The sequence below is a fragment of the Bacillus rossius genome, chromosome 12 (genome assembly GCF_032445375.1).
Source record: "Bacillus rossius redtenbacheri isolate Brsri chromosome 12, Brsri_v3, whole genome shotgun sequence".
NCBI lineage: Eukaryota > Metazoa > Arthropoda > Insecta > Phasmatodea > Bacillidae > Bacillus > Bacillus rossius.
Window position 1 is genome coordinate 45,381,944 of NC_086339.1, and position 25,167 is coordinate 45,407,110.

The 25,167-nt window shown below is 36.1% G+C and overlaps 1 protein-coding gene across 8 annotated transcripts in view; it reads right to left on the bottom strand.

Moving 5' to 3' along the window:
- Positions 1 to 25,167, bottom strand: part of LOC134537906 (gastrula zinc finger protein XlCGF26.1-like) — a 138,513-nt gene that overhangs the window by 110,562 nt on the left and 2,784 nt on the right. For 6 of the 8 annotated variants that reach the window (XM_063378845.1, XM_063378848.1, XM_063378844.1 and 3 more), the window contains exons 4-5: positions 13,743 to 13,802; positions 13,609 to 13,665 (exon numbers count right to left, since the gene is read on the bottom strand). In XM_063378845.1, coding sequence (XP_063234915.1) covers positions 13,609 to 13,665; positions 13,743 to 13,802 — 117 coding nt within the window. Of the gene's footprint in view, positions 1 to 2,529; positions 3,555 to 13,608; positions 13,668 to 13,742; positions 13,803 to 25,167 lie in introns of those variants that run through there. The other 2 variants (XM_063378850.1, XM_063378847.1) reach the window with 2 other exon arrangements.

Below are 25,167 nucleotides of genomic sequence, written 5' to 3' on the forward strand. Positions count from 1 at the left end.
TCCTTTCAGTTACGTAGAAAACACCTACAACCTCTAACTGTTACCAGGAAAAGAAATGTAACAAAGGGTCATAATAAACATTTTGACAGAGTAACACATTCCCAGCCCCTATATGTTAAAATATGCCATTTTTACACACCAAGAACATGCTCAGTCGTCTATGGCACAAATAGACAAGTTTTAAATATAAATATATATTTAATAGCAGACGCATTCCAAAAAGATTAGATACCCAAGAAAAGCACATTGGAAATTAACTGTCACCAAAACGAGGATAAACATGATGCAACTATATTTTTTCATAAACAACATGTTTGTTTGACACAGATTTCATAAGGAGAAATAAATTAACTTTCATTACAATGTAAGTCCATTAGACGTGGGCTGTAATTATATACAAGAGTAAAGTCAGTAAGATTAAGCGCTGTGACACTGCTTTGTTATGGAACGGTTAGAAGAGAGTCGAAGGGAACACAGGGGGACGGCCAGTTGTCAGTGTGTGCCATGTTTGAGTAAAAGGGCAAACTTTTTTTGTGCTCTGAAGCATACTTTTTTTTTAACCCACGGGGGTTGTAAACACACGGGGTAGGAAAGATAATTACCTGAGCTGTCAAGATAAGTGTCAATGGAGAAAATTAAAATGGTAAAGTGGAAGTAAGGTACAGGCGTGCATCCATATATTTTTCTGATTCATCACATACTACGCATCGTTCTGTCACACAGTATGATACCAGCACTTTGGCTCACACAGACGTTCAGCATCTGCTTGATGACGTGGGAAGGGAAGGGAAGGGAAGGGAAGGAAAAGAAAGGAAAGAAAAGAAAAAAAAACCTAAATTATCAAACAAATTTTCAGTTTTTTTCCGGTCATATCAACTCCCCGCCATTTGCCTGGTTTTTACGGTTAGTAGACAGCCTGTGTGTATTTAAAGTAGCTGCACGGTAATAGATCTCTTAATTAAAATAAAAAATTTATTAACTTATTGTAAATGGTTTAGTGTGTATCTTATAACTTTTTCCGATTAAGTCAAAAATTTCTGCCAAAATTAATATTAAAAAAAAAAACAGTTTGTATTTGTTACATGTTTCGACATGAAGACAAAGACATTAATTATGTACCTAGCTCATGTTAGTGGTTACCTGATGTCTGATAATGGTTATCAGTATTAATATTATTACTTTTTCTGTTGATAGACTATTGGCAAAAAAAGAAGATAGTATAGGTTTCACTATTTTGAAGATGCTTGGAAGATACTTTTGAAGCAAGGTTCATACATAAATTGAAAAAAAAATAAAAAAATTCAAGGACGATTCTAGGACATTCCCAGGGCATTTCACAGATTTTCAAATATAATTTGTTTATTGATCAATAAAATGGCAATCACTTAATCCAAAGCGAAACATTAATAAAATGCTGTTTTCCAATATTTTCCAGCATTCTAAAATACAACAAAACCATTATTACCTTTCGTTAACAGTTTTTTTTGGCCATTTTTCAATCTCTTCACTTAACTTTGTGACTTTGGCTGCCGATTCACATGAATTTTTCCTGTATGCGTTGAACTTTGAAAGAAGAGTGAAATTATTTGTTTCCCCAGCAAGTAATGCAATTGAATCGGCTTCTTGATACCATTGATTGATCATTCTGCAGCTACATCTTCTTCAATTATTGGACAGTTTTTAACAGTTGTGACCTCTTTCTACTACTTTCCTCTCTAGAAGTTTGTTTCTTTTGTTCATTCAAGAAGTGCTGCTAGCACATTCTTGATGATCTTATCATTTGCCAACAGTTCTTTACTGAACATTACATCACTTACTGCTTTATCTTTAAATTCATTGTACACGATCCTCATTGCTACTAGAGTTTTTCCTGTTAAATTTCCCACAAGCATTACTCTGCTGACAGAGAAACCACTTCCTACAGATGCTTGGACATGAGACAGAGTCAAAATAAGTTTAACTACTTTCCACAAATCTGCATACTGTTTGTTTGTTGTCTAGGAAATATTTACAAAAAAAAAAGAATCTAACCTTTGAGTATTTCTATCAAAGTTTGTAAACTGTGAAGGATCTGGTGACACTTCTCTGAGGAACAACTTGAACTGTAGTAAAGCTGCATCACACACACCTGTACTGATCAGTTTTCTATTTTCAATCTGCTGAAGCAACTTTTTAAGGGCGTGGTTGAACATAATTTTCAATTTGGCACCATTTATAGCTGTAATTTCTGGCGTTAAAATATGATTACTGGAAAAGGTATTCATGTATATAGATTAATAAAGGTTATTTTAAAAAGTATAATAGGAGTTCCAATGGTTAATATTTTTTTCAATGTGAAAAAATTGCCATAATTTATAATGCAACATATGTGCTGTAATACATGAGAATTTCAAAGAAAACTTTTAAAATAACAAATGAAACTATTAAAAAAAATTATATTATAAGAATAATTACATTTTCGTACGGAATTAGCTCCTAAACTTTGAATGGAATATTATATTAAAGTTTTAAAATAATTTCTTTCTCTGTAGTAGCATTTAATCAACATTTGAAAACTACATTTGTTGATCGAAAAACATATTTTAAACACATTATACTTAACATCGTTGAAAGAGGAAATTCCGTAGATTTTGAATTGGTACTTGCGGTTTACGTAGCCCGTATAGATTTTGAATGGCATGTGAAATACTTGTGCACCGCGCGCGGCAGCGTTCCGGTGTACTTCGAAACGCGCCGAAAGAATGTGCCACGACTAGCAAACCACGAAGGCCGCGCTCAGTGTTGCCAAGTCCAATTTTGTGTCTTCGCAGAGAGAGAGGAACGGGTTTTTTTGAGATCTGTTGCCGTATTGCTTTGCAGTAAATGTGATATTTAGCACAATTTTAATTCTGCAGTTATTATTATAACATATATATTTAAATAACGTATTTTGAATAGAGTTACCTTGTGAGGGAGACTAAACAAGCTTTGCAAATTTAGTCTCTGATTTAATTAATAATGTAAAAATTAGTTCATTTTCACGAGAATGGGCAAAGAGAAAAGCTCTTATCACCGGTTGAAGAAATCAAAGAAAGCTGTCGCAAGAAAATTGTACTTTCGGAATAAGAAAATTGAAAAATCAAATGACGAAAACACTCAAGATGTTGAGCAATCGCCGCTTGCATCACTGTTATAAACAGTTTTGTTAGTTATGCTTATTGTTACGCTAACATAGAATTAGGTAACATAGTATTTATTTTATGTTTTTCACGTAAGTTAATTGCAGTTGCTCGAAATATTCAAAGTGTTTATTGTTTTCGCGATCAACACATTTTCCATTAAAAAAAAAAAAACAAGTGAAGGATATAATTGAGACCTTTGTTTCTTGTTTGTAAATTTTATTTAATCCAGAATTCTAACTTCACCATACTAATAATAGTTGCAGAACTGTATAAATGTGAACACTTGAATGGCAGCGGCCAGTGTGGGCTAGACGCCGGCCTGCGGTGCACGAGGACCCGGGCTCGGATCCCGGCTCGGGCAGAGCTGTTGTGGTGTTTGTTCTTCACGCCATTCTGCGGAAGGCAATAGCGAAACCATCGCAGAAACATGTCACGTAGAGAACCTTGGAGGGCAGTGGTTCTCTCCCCGACACCTCTCGGGTCGATACCTGCCTTCGTGGCGGATCACGCTTTCATTAAGTAATAGTATGGTAATATCATTTACCGAAGGGAGAGGGGTCAAGGCCATAACAGGGAGTTAGTTTTAACTGGTGCAAAGTATTCAAATAATTCCTAACTGAACACTTTGAAAAAAAAATATGTACTGTCCTACCATACACAAATTTATGTAATCATTTTGCAAACTGGTGTATCCTTTGACTACAAAAGCTTATTTTACTTATTTTTTGCTTACTTGAGCACCTAAAAGTTGCAAAATACGAAGAAACTGCGATAAGTTACTGACTGTTTAAAAAATTTTGAGTGCAATATTATATTGTTACAGCCGCGACGAGCTGCAGTTGTGCGTGTTTCTGTGTCGTTTCGGCCCGCCTGTTCCTTCCCCTCGCCAAAGTCATTTTCTCCTGCGACATCCTACACTTTGGCGGTGCGCACTATCTTATGTCTGCCTCGCGTGATATCTCACCCTTTGTTAGACATAAGTATGATATATACATAATTCTATATTGTTTGGTTTGAATTTTATGAAACACTTCCGTGCTTCATCACATGTAGCACGTACATGGCATTTCAATTTCTCCCCTCACGATAACAGCAACAGTCAATCTTTTTATAATTGAGTGTGTGTGTATATATATATACACATAGTAATTTATTAATTGGAAGTCGGAAGGGACCAGCAGCTATATTTAAGATGTGTGATGAATGGGGCAAACATGGAATACTTGAACGAAAGGGAGAAAAAAATTGTGGTCCTTGCGAAAACCAGCCGACCAACAACTTTGTTAGGACAATTGAAAAAAAAATTGTTTACCCGACCCGGAATCAAACCCGTATCACCTTCACAGCTATTATAGTAGTAGCTACTGTTTTAAATTATTCACGATTTTCGTTGAGGCAATTCTACAGGAAATGTTGTGCTTAAAATATAAAAATTAGTAATAAAATGTTTTCCATGACTTAAAAGGAAAGTAATCACACTAATATACTACTGGCTTCAGTTTCTAAAATTAGTCTTAAACTACCACTTGCTAAGCGTCCGATTTTCGGATGAGACATAACGTGACGTTCAGTGTCGGGGATGTAAACATCTTTTTTTAACATGAAATCCCCACTTTTATAAATGGATTTCTGTCATATTTCCTGTAGAATTTACGATATTACACACTTGATTAGTAGCAGACTGTGCATAAATTTTTTTGATCTCTGCTGATATTTGTGAAATACTTGTTATTTCAGTCGTAATAAATTACCGTGATACCTTTGACACTGACTCATTAATGTCAAGATAATGGACATTTGACCATTTTAAATATAACAGTGTTTAAAGCATTTTTCATGCAGAACTTTTTCGTTTTACTTTTTATACCGATAATTAATGTTACCTTTCATATTTTCGGAATTCAAAGTTAAAAATTACGGCCTATGAAGTGAAATGCACTATCTGCCTACAATAGAAAAAGCCACCAAAGTAATTAACCTTATTGTTATTTGTTTCTGCAACACTGAAACGTTTGTTTTTTTGTAATTTATTTATTAGCCTTTATTTCAAGCAGTTAAAATAAACTCATTTCTTAAAACACACAAAAAAATACTGCATGAGCGAATGGCGCTAGTATTCGTACAACAAAGGTTGTCGCACTCTATCGCAGTAGCCTAACATGTGTCCCATTCGCGTTTTATGCAGAATACATGCGCGGATGTACCTCTTCGGACATACGTATCCCTCAATAATTTATAGCTGCAATACACAGAGTTAGGTCATAGTAGCCGAGGACTGTGACCCTACGAGCCAAGTCCAGTGAACACGCAAGGCAGATAGACTGTTCGTTCAACGAGAACGTTTGGAACCATAATGTGGGTCCGCAAACATGGCCAGTGACAACTACTATGTATTTGGAGGGTCAGTAGCACCAGCTGTAGCATGATCCCGGATTTAGCGGAGGGCAACCGGGGCGAAAGCCCCGGGGCCTCCACAAACGGAGGGCCTCCACAAACGGCGGGCCCCCACAAACGGAGGTCCCCCACAAACGGAGGTCCCCCACAAACGGAGGGCCCCCACAAACGGAGGGCCCCCACAAACGGAGGGCCCCCACAAACGGAGGGCCCTCACAAACGGAAGGCCCCCACAATAGAGACTTCGGAAAAAAAATCTTTCAAATTCCGACAAGTAAACACTAGTATTTATGTATGTTTTTTTTTAAATACTAAGAAAATCTACTTGATTTCAAAATAAATTATTAATTGGACAACTCGACTGAAAAAAATGTTTCATTTTATTTGGAAAATAATTTGGGGCCAGGAGGCCTCCGCTCCTCTGTTACCCCGAGGCCTCCAGACCTCTAAATCCGGCCCTGATGATCTTATTCAGGAGAATATCCGACTTCTGTATGCTTCCATGTGAGATTGTAACACCATCTGTCTCCATGTTACTGGCTAGCCCATGCCTACTAAGACATTACATCTTACAAATGTTGGTCCCCTGCAAAACATGATTTGCTTATTACAATAATTTGAAGTGCTGTGTATACATTTTTCCAATGTCTGTTCCGCATTTTTTTTGTTGCAAATGTGAGTATTTTAATGTGGTTTGTTTTTGTAGATTAATTCATATGTTTCTAATTATAGCATTTATTGTTCCGAAATTTGTAAATTAATATAGGGAAACTTGGTAACTACTACTAATCTCATCGGGCCTATGATTTGCGTCTATGCCTGGACATTAATTACTGCCTTGTATTATTGCCACCTCCATTCTCATGTCGATTTTAGCTCATATTACGTATTGAATTCCTGCACAATATTTACACAACAAGGCACTCTGGATTTTAAATGGATTGAATGTTTAAATATTGCGGTATTGCAATGAAAGTTAATGTGACCAACCAATTACATTAAACAGTGTGGGATTGGGATAATCAGGAAACTAAAACTAGATGTGTTATTTCTCAAAATTTATTTCTTGATATGTAATAAAATAAATGATAGAATAATGTTACATCTTGCTTATCCATTGTAATTTCTCTATTCCTGTGAATACTATTAACGTGGTTTAAATATAAAATATATTATTTGCGTACTGCCACTGAAGATGACAATGTGGGAAAAACGTTGTACTTAAATAAAATGTAAATTAAAAAAAAACGCTAATAACAGCCAGCAAAATCTAAATATTTTACAGTTATTAAACAACTTCTATGTAATGTATTTCTTTAATTATTTTTGTACTGCTTAACATTGTAATAAAATGCTTGTAACTTACATTCTTTTTACTAATAATTTTAATTATAACTGCTGTATTACTAGTGTTTTATATTTTAGTATGTAGTCACACTCAAGTTTTTGTATAATTAATTAGTGATATGTCATGTACTGCGAAGAGTTTTGTCACACCACCAAAATGTTACTTTGCAAAAATTGCAACTTTGATATGTTTGAATTGGGTTGGCATAAAATGAGACTTTTTAACAATGGTAACAGTTTCAATTTATATTCTTCTATAATTAATACTAAGTATGTTTTATACAGTAATTTTATCCCATCAAAATCGCCCTTCTTTTCACAGTGATCATTTCATGAATCATGTATGATAGTGTAAATATTATATATATATGTGTGTATGTATATATATATTTTATATACATACTGTATATTGGATCTTGACATACTGTTCTTGCGAAATTCTCATATGTGGCATACTACCTATTGAATGTGTACTTGCATAGACTCAAGAGGCATTTCAAGTTAAAACATGTCTAATAGAATATTTATGTAGCCGCTAACTGTATCAGAAGGTATGTTTATGAGGCTGTTTAATTCGCTGTTTAGTTTCTACTCATTTTTATACTGTTTCATGACGTGACACTAAATATAATGTGCCGCCAAATATATGTAAAATTTTTGTAGGATAATTAAAGTAATTGTAACCTAACAACCTTCGTGAAGTTTATTTTTAAAGGTTATTTACCAACAGAATTACTAGCAGTGACAGCGGCAGGGAAATAATGGACGTCGCAACGAATATTTGGCTATGAAATAATGTCTACTGTCACTTGCAAATCAACATAAAAGGATAGTGAGAATATAATCGTAGTGTAAGATAATGTGTCTTTCATATAATGCTTTTGATATATTGTTTGTCCCGTCCACTCCCCTAACCAAACGCTGCTGCATCCTCGCCACACCATACGGATCGCGTTCAGCCGGCAGGCCGAGCGCCCGGGTCAGACCAACACGTCAGACAGCCGCGCGCCCCTGGGAAGGGAGGGAGCAGTCTGGCAACGCTGCGCGGAGGCGTTAGGCACTCATGGGTGAGGGGAGAAGGGAGGTTTCCCAGAGCTCGCGTGCTCCAGTTTCAAGGCCAAACAGAGCAGCGACACAACCTCCCCGCTCGACGACTCTCTCGCGACTGAACCGCGCTGGGACCGGCCCTAGCCTAAATACAAGCGCGCGGAGTAGTGGGGACATCGCTTTGAGACCCCTAATGACATCACGACCGCAAAATAATGTTTCGGAACAGTGACGATTTTTTTGACTTGAACCGCGCCCTTAAATGTTTCACTTGTTTTAGTTTCATTGCATAGTAGAGTTCTCGGGTGAAGACCACTGGAAAATCACACTACAGGATATTTCAATGGATTTTTATCTTGAATTCTCTTAACCAATACTTTCAATAACTGTAGACACTCAGATTTAAAACTAAAACATCTTTCTTTTGTGTAACACAAATATTCAGTTGTGCTCTTGTTGCAAAACCAGTTTCAATACTCTTTGTAAACATTGTGTTATCCTTGTTATTGGGATCAAATGCACACAAATCTACATAATTGTTTGCCTTATCCAAAACTTCCTTCTTTATGAATACATAATGACATTAGTCCATACAATTCTATTGTGTCAGAAGCTTGGAAAGGAATCATGGGTGAATCAGTCTGGTAGCACTTGAAGTATGGTTGTATCTGACTTCCAATAAATGAAAAGAAAGTCAATTTGGCAACCATCAGTGGATCTTTAGTAGCCTTCTGAACAGTTTGAAAAGACTTGGTACACAGAGCAGATTTAGGTCGACAAATGCTGTAACTTGTGGCCAAATAGCAGTAGCCCATTCTGAAACATCACCCTCCACCCACCTAGTATAAAGAAAACTTTAAGGGAAACAACTGTGTTTTTTCATTATTCTGTACAAAGTTACTTCTTCTTGCAGGCGAATCTTTGAATATTTGTCACAAACATCACAAAATACTAGCAATATCCCAACCTATTTCCTCCACTGCAATCTGAAAAGCTCTATGAACAGCGTGCATTCTACATGTACCAACATCAATTAGCAGTGGATAGTCCGGATAGTGGTTTTTCCTTGGGCAAATATAATCCTTATAAGCTTTCAAATTCACATTAGGTCCATCCATTCCAAACTTCACAATATTCATAGAGTTTACCTTTTCCATTCCTTTTTCTAAAGCATTCCTTATATCATCGGCTCTAGCATGTCCAAGAAACTGTGAACCAATATACCTTATGCACACTAGCTGAGAGCTTACACCCTAGAATCTGATGATAATATCCAGATGATCTAGTTGGAGAACTTTATTAACACTTCCATTAAAACACACCACAAAGAATTCTGACTTACAAACACAGTGAACAAGCCTATCCTTGATGTATGGAGCTATGCCAAAACATAAAAAAATAGGCACTCTTGTCTGCTGCACAAGAATATTTTGCTGAGATATGACTGTCTGGGAACGTATAAGCAAAAAGTATATTGTTGTCTTTGCAAGAGTTGAATGACATATGTTTCATTACAACATTAAATGTCCATAAAATCTCTGCCTGAGTGTGGATTCAGCAAGAACATGATTCGATAAAGTACTCAGTTCTTTTTTCAACACCTCACAAACTGTACACTCGGGCTCACTATGAATGCAATTATGAGATGAACTTGCAACAGCATTTTCCTTTACTGTGGATGTATTGGGAATTTTGAAATAATCCCCTACTGACTTAGTTGTATGTAATATTTCAATCATCTTTACTTGTTTTGATGATTTCATATGATTTTGTAATGCTGACACACCCATATTAGCAATATCAACATTATTTTTACATAGTTTACAGAAAACAACATTTCAATCAGTTTTATTCTCTTCTAACCACTGTTTATATTGGGGTCAGACAACCATTCTATTCTCAAACTACACTTTGTAGCAGAGGCACTCATATTTAATAAACTAACATGAAAAAAAAAGGTGGTGAAAATATTAACGCTGCATAAGAACACTACCAGTGACAATCTGTGTAAAACGGTGCAAAGCTCCTAAAAAATTTTCATGGTTAATTAAATAACGGCTTATCAAAATATTTACATTTGTTAACCATTGTACGAATCCATAGATAAGAGTTTCACTGATATTATCACTTAGTTGAAAATAAGTAATGCCTATCGATAATGCACCGATGTATACCGAAAACACAGCACTGAAGTGCAAGTTTGTGTATTAAGCATTTTTTAGTTTATAGATGAACGTCTACCGTGTTTTATCACATAATCGTCACACCGGTATTTCATGGCATCAAAATTTGAAAAAAAAATCTCTTGCGTAAACGTCGCATGATGTTTTTAGTCCCGCTATTAGGTTCCAAGCACTTTGTGTAGGAATTTTTTTTCGTATAAAATGATGTATTTTAAAGTATAAATAAAATATTTATTTGGACAACACCACTTACTTATTTAATTAACGGAAATACAAAGTTGTCCAATGTGTAAATTTACGTGTAAGGACGTTTTTAAATGTTACAACCTTTATCTAATTGTCTGCGGTGTACCGCTTATAAAAATGTACCCAGTGCTAGTTGACAACATTCATGTTTGGTTATGTTGCTTCCAGCATAGAACGCGCACACCTAGTCGAATGTCGATATTAATATCTCGCCGATTGCATGCAACGGCGCTCTGTCGAGTGCCGAGTTAACTACATTTGATGGCCCGCACTCTTTCGTGGTGTGTACTACGGTGATAGTTATGCGTTAGTTTAGGCCCGAATTCGGGAGTTGAAGAAAGTTGAAGGTTTTCGTAGCATGACTTATTTTTTAAATTATTTGGTGTGCTTTTGTTTACTCTACTTTTTAAATAAACATACTTTCCACGAATGGGTTATGTGTTTATGTATAACTTTACCTGACAAAATATTTTTTTTTTTCGCATAATAGTTGCACCCCTACTTTTCAAAAGTGATTTTACTATAAAATGTGCAACGATTATGCGATAAAACACAGTACTTCACAACAGGTTATCTATGAATTATTGTTTGTTTACAACACACACTGCACAAAATGAGAATTTACTTCAGTTAAAGGAAACTGTAGTTATTTAATGAGGTGTTTTACAGTAACAGTGTGTGCTAAATAAATCTTCAAGGATACCAATAAAATTTCCAGGACATTTTTCAATTCTTTGCTAATTCCATGATATTTCCAGTACTGGAAACGATTTTTTGGAATTCCAAGTTTTCCAGAAAATGTATATAAACCCCGTTGAAGTCTTTGTTTATAGGCTACCATGTATAAGTAGAGCCACGATTATATGGTAATGCGCGATAAAACGAAATAACACCGAAAACCGCTTGAAAACACGAAATTGTGCGAAATCCGCGATATGTCACGAAAGTTCGTCTATCCTGATTATTTACGTTTTTTTTCCATTCTGTAAGGACAATTCACATCTTCAGCATAATCAAATATTTCTTACAGTAACTAGCAGCCATATATATTATATGTGACGGTGATTCATTATAGATTTTAAAATGAAGTCTCGGAATTAACGTAATATTTTCTTTAAACGGTAATCTTGTGTACCATAATAATTTAAGATGTTGATAACTATGATACAATGGCCGCCGTTCACTTTCTGTAAATACCAAAATAACAAACGTCCAAAATATGTTTTTCTGCGATTACGTTTTTAATCATTAAAATATTACACACTAAACAGCATTGCTTTTACTGTTTATTTAAAATAAAGTACGTAGGCTACGAAAATAAAATTAACCCTGCTTAACGTAACGATTGTAAATAATAAATAGTACATGTTTATGTCGGTATTAATTTTCATGTACGTATGTTGGTATTCGGTATGCGTTTCTATTCACATCTATTCTCCATTGTTTTGATCTTTCCAGCACGGCAAGTTTTTGCGTATTGAGAGGTTAAATTCTTCCTATGTGATTAAAATTTTTTTGATAATGCCTAAAACAAAGGTTTCTGCCAGTGACCGATCGAAAGAATTTTCCAGCGAAGGATTTTATATCAGTGATAAAATTTTAATGTGCAAATTCTGTAACTGCAGGCTAGACTACGAGACGCGATACGCTTGTGAAACATGTCGCGAGTGAGAAACACAAGCGTTTGAGGCAAAACTCATCTGTTAAACGACATCCTTGTCTAAGAGTCTTTAATGCCATTAATTTGCTGTTCAACCCAAGAAATGTGAGTAGGGTTAGCATAGAAGATGCAAACCTACAGAAGTCTCTGCATAACTTGCCTTCTGTTTCCCATCATCCCATTGATACATTCATACATGGCTATGTTGCTTTCAAAAAAATAATTGAGGATGAACTTTCATTGCCAGAAACAAACCAAATTGATGTTGCAAAGGTACTTTGCTCCCTTAAAGGGGACTACAGTGAATTTGCTCAAGCCAGTTTAAGGGCAATCTGGTTCCCAACATCAAATGTTGATGCAGAACGTTCATTTTCCAGGTACTCACTGGTAGTTAGTGACAGAAGACAACGTCTCACTCCAGAAAATGCGGAAAATTTAACTATGATAGCATTTCAATAAAACCGTCTTAATAGTAACTTTGGAAGTGCTTAATTGTGTAATTTTGTAGTGTATGTGATTGTAATTAAGTCGTGAAATTTTTAGTAGTTATTTAAATGTTTGAATTTATGAATTTGCAAATGAACTTAACTATCTATGAATTTGCAAATGAACTTAATTGTAATTAGATCATGAGGTTTTAGTGTTTATTAATATTTGTTTTAATAAATTTGCATGTCGTACAGAAAAGCAAGAAAATTTTGCCGTGGGTATTTTGAGCAAAAAAATAAAACCATATAACACAGAAATCTTTATTTCTTTACACCGAAATTTGTCTTAAAATAACACCACAAAATCTTGACTCTATGTATAAGGTTATTGGCACGTAAACAATATGGCATGGTGCACCGCAGTCCTTCTCTGTCTGCTTCCAGTCCTACTTTATTACCCAGGGCAGAAGGTGGGGGGAGGGGGGTTTACATCCATCCTGAGGCCATGCCTCATCTCTCCTGTTCGGGCTCTATGGTGAGGGGAAATAAAGAAGACTGCACTATCAGCAAACACATTTACCCTTTTCTGAAATATATACAACTGTCAGTAAACTGATACCATTGCACAACGCAGGACTTACATTTGAGAGAGGAGAAATATAGCATTAAACGGCCCAATATTAAGGTTTAGTTCAAAATTTGGCAAATAAATAAACTTCTATAGATCTGGCGCAAAACATTCAGCCATAAACTAATAAATAAGGACTGGGTTATCTTGACAAGCTATGACAATACACTGTGCTAGATAAACCCCAGCAACCGAAGGGATGCTAAACCTCACTCACTCGCACAGTAACTGTGCCATTGATGTTTAAGTAACAGCTTGGGCCATTATCATCTTCGCCGGACTGGGAGAAACAAAAAGGTCACCTCTTACCTGACTTAAAAATACAGGTCACATCACTCTTAAAATAATTATAAGAAACTTGATGACAATTACATAGTCAAGTTTTTCAACATTAGTTCATTAAGCCACTGAGAGGTCTACTAGTAAAATGTAATGTGGCTATTACCGAGGCAGTCAGGCATTGAGCATGCAAGTCTGTGACTGTGGTTAAAGAAGGTATGAAACCAAGACTCACCTGCCACATAGGAGCTGGTTGGACGCCAGCCAGTGGAGTCTCTTCCTCGACCTCCTCCTGCAACACAACCACAGTGGAGAAGACTGCTCTGGTACAAGGAGACAGCAGCTACACACACTTGCAGGCTACTGTACCTTGATGCTGTCCACCTTCACAAACTCCATCTCAACCACTGGCTTCTGTTCCATCTCCTCCTGCAACAAACAACACCAGTTACAAGCAGTAAACAATACCTCATGCTAGTAGAGAGATCTGGCAGAACAATATTGCATTTTGTAATACATATTAGTCATACATGCGATTTAAATGTGATTTTAATATGAGTAGTACTACATCATGATTCAATGAAATGTGAAGACAATTTAAGCAAAGAAATGCAATTTTGGATACTTTCTACAGTACTATAATGAATATTCTCACATTCAGTAAGTTAGCACTAACATGAACTGTTGCCAGCAGTCAGGCAAAAAGCAGAAATTGATTACGAACACTTTGAAAGTTGACACAGCAGTACTCGCTTATACGCAGCATGCTATTTTCAACATCCAACCAGGATGCACCATGCCCTAGTGTGATGTATTGCTCCAGAACTTCAGGGAACAAATGCTGTGTTTGTTAACCTTAGGAAGCTGGCCTTGAAGCCCAAGAGTCCTATGTTTTTCCTTATAAGGTAATATACGGTAATGTAGGTTGTGATTGGCCCACGTAGCTGCCTCACTCTGTTCCACCTCGGACAAGAGTGGTAGCTGCGTTGTCCAACTAGTCTGTCGTTAGATGCTGTGGCAGCTTGCCAAAGAAACAATGAATATCTACAGCGGTCGAAAATTGTCACTTAACTCACTTACAGTCACTTATTTTTCATCAATCACTTTTTTGTCACTTTTTTTTTAAACAGTCACTTAATTTACTTTTTTTTCGATATTGGTGCCCAAAATTTGCATTTCCGTTTATGAAAGTGACATTAATTAAATGCTTGAATTTGTGGTTTTGACTGTAATCAAGGTATTTGCCGTTTGCCATAACACGGATGGCGTCTAGATCGTTTTTTACATGCGTAAAAGCGTAAACAACAACTGAAGTCGAACTATCCATTAATCGATTCGCCTTACAGTATCGATCGGCTGACGTGATGGCGGTAGCCTACAACTCATGTAGTTTCGGTTCCCTACCACGTTCGTGCAACTTCGGATTTCTCTCAAAAATTGAAATTTAAAAAAATCAAAGGGTTAGGTTAGGTTAGATCAGGTCAGGTCAGTCACAACATGCTTGAACTTCTGATTTAGCGGCTGAAGTGGCGTTAATACCAAAACGCAAAACTTCGGAAATCTTCGGAAATTCTTGCAGGGAACCGAAACTATGTGAGTTGTAGGCTTCCCACGTGATGGCAGATAACCTATGTTCGCGCCAGTGTGCTCTGTAGTTAGTCTGATTACTGTCTTAATTTAGTTTTGTCCTTATGGGCCTTGGCTAGCGATATTACTTGTGTCATGATATACTATTATTTGAGATAAACAAGTAACCGGGAAATAATATCGTAATGTTTTGATGTTGTGGTGAAGATGGGGAAGTGTCGTTTTCGTAGCGAGTGGCTAGAGAGGCGCGATGATAATGGATATATCATTAACGAGTGAGCAAAAAAACGTAACGATACTGATGTTTTTTGTGCAGTTTGCTGTGTCACAATCAAAATATCAACCAAAGGGTATCAAGCACTATCTCAGCATGCTACTTGCGAGCGACATAAGAGTGAATGTCGGAATAAGTTGGCTCCTAGTCAGCTAAAATTCACGGTCGTTCGACCTTCATGTTCAGCTTCCACATCAAGTGAAGTGTCCTCAGAAAACCATGTTAAATGTCTTTACAGTGTACGAGATCGTGCAACAAGTGCAGAACTGAAATGGGTAATGAAATGTATTATTTCAAATTATTCAGCATCATCTTGTGGAGGAATAGCTGACGTTTTTAAAAGTATGTTTGGTGAGGGTGTGCCTGAGGACTTAAGCCTGAGCAGCACTAAATTTAGGTATCTACTAACAGATGCATTAAGCCCATATTTTCGCAATGTTATTTTGAAAGACATGGATGGTGCATACTATTCAGTATGCTACGACGAAACAACAAACCACACAGGTAGAAGGGAACTGCAAATTGCTATCAGGTACTGGTCTAACACGAAGCTACAGATTATCACTCACCATCTTGAAACCTTTTTTATTGGATCAGCTACAGGTGAAATACTAGTTGAGAAAATTAATTCTGCACTAGACAATGCTGGGTTACCTCGTCAGAAGATATTAATGTTAGGGAGTGATGGCCCTAATGTCAACAAGAAAGTTGCTCGTATTATATGTGAAGAGTTGGTTTCTATTCGCAAGGCACCCCTTGTTAATATTGGCACATGCAGCATCCACACACTTCACAATGCATTTCTCAGTGGACTTGATAAACTTGGAGAAGATGTAGCTGATTTGGTAATGGCTGTCCATGATTTTTTTGATGGTTGGCCTTCAAGATGTGAGGACTACTTACAAATACAAGATGACCTATCTGTGCCAAAACATAGTTTCATCAAGCATGTTCCGTCAAGGTGGCTTACCTTAGAAGGAGCTGCATCACGATTGATCAAACAATGGGAAGCTTTCAAAAAATACTTCCTAAGTTATGTCCCCAAGAAGAGAAATAGCCTAGGCAAGAGCAACAACTACAAGAGAATAGTGAGTTTACTAAAGAAGCCTACTATAAAGGCTGAACTTCTTTTCGTGTGCAGCAGTGCCAGAGTATTCACACGCTTCACTGGTGCATTCCAGAAGGAAGAACCAATGATACATGATATGCATGATGAACTAGACACTCTTGCTAAGATTTTGCTTGGAAAGGTTTGCAAACCAGAACTCATACAAACTGTTGGTGTAAGTGAAGATTTACTAAAAACAGAGAACCTACTTCCTGCCCAGAAAATCCATGTTGAGAAAGAGATTTTGACAGAAATTTCAAAGGTAAGTTCTAGATTTAGTTGTTTAAGATTTAAATCTTCAAATTGTACTTTCAGGGTGGCCACTTGACCTGGAATTTTTTTTCCCCCTGTAAGGAACAGTAGGGGAATTTTTTTTTTAAGAACCTGGAATAATTTTTGTTTTTGTAATATATTTCTTATAGTAGCCTACCATTTTTAACTTTGGTTCCAACGTGTAAACAATGTAATAAATTATGCACAGATCATTGCAGTAAGTGCAATAAACCATTTTTCAATTGTCTAGAATAGAGGCATTTTCAAAAATGTTTAAAAAATTAGAACATTTATTAATTAAATAGTATTCACCTCCTTTAATAATACTGTAAAAGATTATTTTTTTAATTGAAAAAAATTTACCCATATTATCAATCTATTCCCCCCCCCCCCCCCCAAAAAAATATCTATAATATTTTTAAAAAGTAGATCCCTAAAAAAACAAAACTAGCAGGCAGGAGGTGTGATTAACTTACCTCGAAATGTTATTGTAATTTGAAAATCATTTTAGGTTATTAATGATAAAGGTTGTTACTATTGAGTGCACCCTATTTTCGAATTTTAATTTGACATTTTTTTAAGTATTTTACAAGAGACCCTATTCTAGACAATTACCAACAATTTTAACACCTGGTAAATTTGTTTTAGAATTTGCTTTTGCAGTTAGGATATATAAGTATATATAGTGGGCACCCTAACTCTTGGTTCAAAATACATTTACAAATCATAAAGGGTATATGTTACAGGTGGATGAAAGGTTTCAGCTGGAGTTTTTGGCTGGAGTGAAAAACCATTATGTTGAAGCTGTTACTCATGTTATCAGAAAGTCACCCCTAATATTGAAACCACTTCTGAAGAATTGCCGTTGCCTCCAGCCAGAAGAAAGGGTTTTACACCGCAGTTGTCGAGACATTGTTGCTCTAGCAAAGGGTCTACCCATTGTAATTGATGAAAGTATTCTGTTAGATGAATGGAAACTACTCCAGTGTGAAAAGGAAAGTGTGTGTGGTGGCCGTATAGATGACTACTGGGCTCAGTTTTTTGTTTTGAAGAACAGTATTGGTGATGATAAATACCCAAACGTTGCTAAAGTTGTAAAATCTGTTTTGGCTCTTTCACACGGAAATGCTGACTTAGAGTGAGGGTTTTCTTTGTCCTCCCACATCTTAACTCAAGACAAAGCTTCCATGTCGGAAAGAACACTCAATGCAGCAATGACTGTCAAGAGTGCAATAATGATGTACCACAGCAAGCCTGATTTGGTTCCCATTACAAGAGAGCTATTAGCAATGGCTCGTGTAGCTCATAGCAGCTACCTTACACACTTACAAAATGAGAAGGCTTTAAAAGAAGAAGCAGCTCGGAAGAAGTTGGAAACATGAAAAGAAATTAGTGGAAGCAGAGAGAATACAAAAACTGAAAGATGAGAGAAAGATAATAGCTGGTGCTGAGAACAAATTGAAGAGTTTGCAAAGTGAAGAGCAGCAAAAAAGAAAGACTGCAGATGCACTTTTTGAGGAGGCAAATAAGAGATTAAAGAGGGCTGTAGAAAAGAAAGATATGCAGGAAATTGGATTGGCCCAAGCCATGTTGGAAGGTGTTTACAGAGTCAGAAAAGAAGCTGCAGAGAAGAAGCTTGAGGTTGATACTGTACAACACTCAGTGGAGAAAAGGAAATCTAAAATTATTTCTGACTATATATCAAAATACTCAAAAAATTAGATGTTTTGTGTTGATGGAGTGTTCTGACATAAGTTTGCTGATGTTGAAATGTTCTTAAATTGGACTAGATACAGTTTTGTAGTAGGCCTATGGTGTCTTCTTAATTAATATAATTCTTAGTTCATTTTATAAGACAATATAAAAATGTTAATCTTGAAAGAATTTTCATGGAAACCACTTTTAAGTCACAGTTTACATAGTTGACTTCTCTTTCACCATCTTAGGTAGGTATGTGAATAATTTGTTTCTTTTAATTTTTTGCTACTGGTGCATAATTTGTAACTTGTGTGTTTTTAAATAGTTAATAGAATAACTGTCAGTATTTTATTAGATTCATATATAACCTAACATTTTATTTTACTACAATCAGAATTTTTTGTAACATTTATTTCAGTTATATTTCAGGTCACCTTTTTAGTCACTTATTTTCCTGGAGATCACTTTTTTTCTCACTTTTTCTATCACAAAGGTCACTTTTCTCACTTTTTTCCAGTGAATAAAGCACTTTGAGGCCTGTATCTATTGGGGGATAATTTAACCTTCGCCTGTATGGGTTTGCCACAAATTAACCTCTTTTGTGTGTGTGTGTGTGTGTGTGTGTGTGTGTGTGTGTATATATATGTATGTGTGTGAGTGAGTGTGTGTGTGTGTATATATATATACATGTACATATACATATACATATATACATGTACATATACATATATACATGTATATATATATGTGTGTATATATATATATATATATATATATATATATATATATATATATATATATATATATATATAGTACCGTTACATGCCTAGACATTTAACGTACAGAATATATTTATTATTTTCCATTCTTACGAATAAGAATATTGTATTTTTATTATTTGTTTTAAATATTGTTTTACCCCACAGGACTTGATTACCTGAGTTTGTAACTTAAGTGTTTGTCTACGAGAGCTATGCTCTATGTAGTGGGGAAGACATATATAGACCGGAAATTAGATATACCCCTCTAAGGACCAATTGAACAAAACGTATAAACTGTGTTATTATACGTGTTATATACGAAGGATGTCGCATTGTTAGAAATTCTGTTTTTAAATTTAATTCAGTTTTGTGTTTGCAACTTTGTTAATACCTTTTGTTTACAAGATGAGATTTTGTAAATTTCGTTAACGGCATTCCGGCTTGGCCAATCAGAGGCCATGTTTCAAGTAGAAGGCGTCTGGAACGTTTCTATTTGAGAAAGAGTTATGTAAGAATTGGCATCCCAGTGAGATGCAAAGGCGTGGAGCCTGTTAAAAATTCAAAAAGAAAAAAAGATATTAGCTATTTCAGACCATCAAAAGCAAAGGATGAGTTTTTTTCATCATGTTGTAAAATGTTTACTAGTTTGTTAGGGCATATTCTGACGAATATGTACCCAGGAGTGATTAGTTTATGTAAGTAAAAACCCTTCATACCATGTGAAACAGCACAATACTAAAGTTGTTATAGCGACGTACTAATTGAAAGAACATTGAGTTTAAATTATATTATCAACATTTTAAAAGACTTTAAATAACCAAAAACAGTAAAGATTATTGTAATTGTAAATCTAATTTATCAATTTTAACCCAGAGGTGAAACGAGAGAGATAGTTTTGTGTTCTACCGATCGTAAAAACTGAGCTAAAGCCTAGGTACACGAACTCTACAACGAACTTAAATTGTTATTTAAATACCTGATTTTGTGGATTGCTAACTCGTTGATCACGCAAAAGTGCAACATAATATTACGTATTTTTGAATGGACCTAATTGAACTGTTGTGTCGTAATCATGTGTGCGACGTAAATATCCAGATGATTAACGAACATAATAGTCGTTCCACAACCCAGTTCAGTAATTTATTGATAATAAATTTTATTTAAATATTTTTATTTAATAATTTTTGCAATTAATAAAGTTTCAACGTACTTTAATTTTCCTTACCAATTTCCCGAGTTATGAATGAACCTGTCATATTAACCTATGCTTTGTGTTGTTTCTAATACTCATTTGTGTTAAGTGGGTTAGGCCCTTGTGTAGCAATAGGCGCCGATGTAATAAATTGCCACACATGTAATTAAATATTACACATAATTACCAGAACCTGAATAATATCTGTGTTGTTTGACCTACCCTTATACACTATTACAAATTATACATATATAGATATATCAATATCGGCAGAAAGTAATAGTAACCAACAGTCAAACATATCTAGCATAATAATAGTAGAAAGTAGCCGAGTGGGGAAGAGCACAATATGTAATTCAGAAATTTAATGACAGCAAGCATTGCCATTGACACAAGCCTACCACAAATTTTTGTGCAGGAATCACCCCAGTGGCTTTGTGCTCAGGGGCCTATTCCACCAATAAACTTTGCAACTTTTCACTTTGCACTTTGCACTTTTCTTTCTTACTTCTGTTCCACGAAAATTAGAATTCGCAAAGCAAAAATTGAAAAGTGCAAAGACTTTGCACTTTTGAACGTGTTTCTGTTCCACAATAATCTCTCTCTGCATAACTCATCTATAAATATTTGCAAAGTTTTCAGAGGTTATGCAAATACTATTTTGCTTTTGCAGTTTAACTTTTTATTGTGTGATCTTATTTAAATAATTTGTTTGAGATGGTAAAACCGTTTTTTGTTAAAAATTTAGCATCTAAGTAATAATTTTATTTTATTTAATGTGGTTGAGAGAAATGAAAACATAGTAACATAAACACATAACCTACAAAAGTAAAAGAAGGAAAATGATGAGGCGTATTGTATTACATTCAAGTGATGAATCTGATGAAGATGACAGAGTTCCAGTAAGGAAAGTGTACAGATTAAGAATAAATTTCATGATTGACAATGATATTCATTGTGCTTTTAAAAGAACGTCTGTCCATTCCTTCTCCTTTTGTTTCTGTGTTACTGTACTCGAGAAACTTGCAAATAATATATCTTTTTTTTATAAGTTCTAATACTGCTAATTTTTTATGCACAACTTCTATTTTCTTACTGATCATGCACTCTATAACCTACAAATTAGGCAACATAAATGTAAACAATGAATAAAATAATGCAAAGACTTTGCAAACTGGCTGTAGGAATGCAAAGAGGTTAAAAATTTTGGTGGAACACATTTACTTTGCACTTTTCAGTTATATGCAAAGTGCAAAGTGCAAATTGAAAAGTTGCAAAGTTTATTGGTGGAATAAGCCCCTGGTTTGTACCAGCTACGAGTTTAGTTGGGGTATGTTACAAGATGTTTGAATTGTTTGTCATCAGAAAAATGGTTCATCCAGTAACTTATAAAATGTTAAGTGTAATCACGTGTGCTGCATTTTTTTGTACTTTAAGAGGGAATAGATTTAATCAAAGCTTTGTACAAGAATAAAATTTTAAGGACAATGCCACAATTTTTCTGTTTTTTAAAGACTAAGTGAAATTAAGTGAATAGTTTATTACAATTGCATGCTTCGTAAGTACTGCTTCTATGAATTGATAACATCACATTACTCAACTACGGAATATGTAGTGCGTACGTGCATCACTCGGGGTTAATTATAATTAAGGGGCCCGCCTCGTCAGGGGTGTGTGTGTGTTATTAAGGCGGGATGATAAGCGCGACGCTCGCTGGTGCTTCCAGTGCGGTAAAGCCTCTAAGTGCAAGTCTCTGAACTGGCGCGCATTTGTCTCGTCGTCACAGGATAACTGTGAAATTTGAGCGGTGACCGTAACATTATATGGCGGAGAAATGAAGATAAAGGTGTTATGCAAGCCTCTTAAGTGCTTTCAAGAATCTGTACTGATTGTTTTATGCCTAAAAATTACTCTGAAAACACGCGATTTAGGCATTTTAACGCTTCTAAAAATACAGTTTAAAAACTTAATCCGAAATTAAAAGTACTTTTCGGTCCTCAGCGAACTCTTAAATGCTATTCGTAAATAGGCCCCACTCGGATATCTTGAGTAGTTTTGAAATCGCGTTGTTTTTCCTGAAGCTCTGCACACCGTATGTGTGCCCAGGTAGGCGGGCCCCTTAAGGATTAAATCCAATGATTTATTGCACAAAAAAAAAACGTGTTCATGAAAGATAGCTCTATAAAAGCATCTAGCAAACGGAAAAGGGGCTCAGCCTGATGAAGTAAAACATAATAAAAATGTAACAAAATTGAACAGAAACTAGCTGGGCATCACACTGACAAGGCACACGAGAACAAGGCTGTTAAAACAAATCACTGCCCGCAGTCATAAACTACCTTAAAAATCACACTAAATTTTGAAGGTGGTGGGCTGAAACCAAAATCTTGGCAAAAAATGTAAATATTAAATTGCAATTACATTCACACTACTGGTATGACCACCTCATACCACAAAAACTGAAAAGAAAAAAAAAGAAAATCAAACAACAGCCATGACTCACCTCAGTTGCGACTCAAGCGGAACACACTACTTGCTCTGGTAGCGACAGTAACGATGATAAGGCCAAGGCCAGGGTTACAAGCTAATTTAAGCACTACCAAAAGCTCTTGTGCACATGTGTGACTCTAAAACAGGGAAAGCAGGGGAAATAGAGGAAGAGCTAGAAAAAGGAGAAAAGGGGGAAAAGGGGAAACACAAAGAGGTTGGTGAGATGCCATTAAGGACACATCTTGTTGTCTTTGTTTGTCTACACCCAGTGCAAAGCTAGTGAAGAAAGTGTATGTGCTGCTTTAGATTCTTGTTTTGTTGATTTTGATTACAGCTTAGGAACTGAGTGTAAGCCTACTAATGATGAAATACTAGTACCTCATAGAGGGGATAAATATTTAAGGAATATGGAAATTCAGTGAGAGATTGGTAATGTTTCAGAAATATTTTTCTCTTTATTTGAGTGAAGATGATGAAGCCAACAAATATGTATATGATGTCTCTTTTACAGAGAACGATACACAGGACATTGAACTAGATGAACATTCTGATGTAGAGGGTGATTCCTTTTCTAACACTGAGGAGTAAATGAGTTCACTCTCCCGGCAACGAACGTTTTCTTCTGGTTTAGGCACTACAACGCAATATCTCTTCACATCCACACCAGCTGTGTGGTTTTGTCTCATTTCTGCTGGTCCAGGATGATTATTGGTTTAGTTTTCATCCTCATCGGCTTCTGGCTCAAAGATATATGGACGTACATTGTCTGTTTATTTTCACTGAATTAATAGGTTTCAAATAATATAAAATCAAAACAATAAATAAATCACACACAGTTAATTCCAAATGGAAACAAACACAACATAGCTGACAGTGTGTGGATAGCAACCAATAATGTCACGCTGCCAAGCAAGGAAATATACGGGGCTCAATATCTCTGCTTCTGGTAAGCGCAGAGTGTACTGTTTCTTTCCTCATTTCTTTCGTAGAGTTTTTGTTACATTAACGTCAAGTGTAAAAATTGGGTTTCTTATGTTACAAGCTCCTTTGACAAATCCAAAAGGTATTTTTCTTTTCAGTCATATTAACATTAAAGTATAAACTTGAGGCTGTTTATAGTGGGCGCCACCACGTGGACCCGGCTGAGACTCTCGGTCAGGGTGTTACGTGGCCCGTGTGAGGCGAGATATTAGCCCTCTAGTTAACCAAGCCTATTTAATTAAGACCTAGCCCGCTCTAGGACTCGGGCACACCACACTGATAAACACACACGAGGACTACGAGGGTTAGCGACACGTGGCCAAACGCCTCTGGCGTCTCCGCCGATGATGAAGAGGAACTGGGGCGAGCAGCGCTCTGCACTCTGACAACAGGCAACGTCCCAACGGACCAAAACTGTTACTCGATTCTGCGATCCCGTGCCAAAGGGTTAGTTTAAGAAAGACACAAAACACTCTTATAATTTCTACTATTCCTCATCTGGGCTCAAAACCTTAAAACATCAGCTACTTTTTACATAAACATTTAAATCAGGCCTAGCTTATGCCGAGTTCGAGTCTGCTCGGGTTTGCCCCTCAACGTCTTTGTTAACTAAACCTAACAACCGAAATACTAATTACATACAGCACTAATCAGGTCTGCTGGAACACATACCACTTGAGACTCATTAAAAAAGGTTTACAATAATTATTGTTATTGATTCATGGGGGATGTCGCATGTCTCTAAGTGCCCTCTTGCGGCAGTCCGTGGCGCGCAGTTTAAACACGCGTGTCTACGTACGTCGGCGGTACAAATGCCGGGAAGGAGGGGGAAGGGACAGCGGAGTCGGACCAGGCTTATGAGGCGAAACCCCTGCTGATGACAAACTACTTGTTGAAGTATATAGCGAGTGATATGTCTATATTTATTTATGGCCCAATTTTTTGCAGTTGTCAGGAATGACCATCTGGTGTATTTCTGCAAATGATCAGGTTAGCTCGAAAGGCATCATTGTGGATGTCATTAAAATACCTGTTTCATACAGCCAGGCACAGAATCACCAATTCACTCCTAACCCTTCCAAAGTACATACTGTACTTCCACATGCTTGTTACCAGAAGTGACAACATGTGATAATCATCACTGCTTTTGCTTTGTTCTGACTGCTGAAGCACATACATACTCTTAAAAGAGAAGAGAAAAGAACAACAGCTTGACATGATATGTGAGTATGTAAATCACTTTATATATTCTTAAGTTCTTAACCCTTTGAACTCTTATATCAACAGAGTTTTCATTCTTTAATAATTTCCTATTTAAACCCATTGTTGAGTATGGCTGTCTGATCCTTTGAAGCATGTTGCATAGAACAGTGAAACAAGATGGAAAGTCTGGCTTGAACCAGGAGTTTAAATGGTTGATATAATGTCTA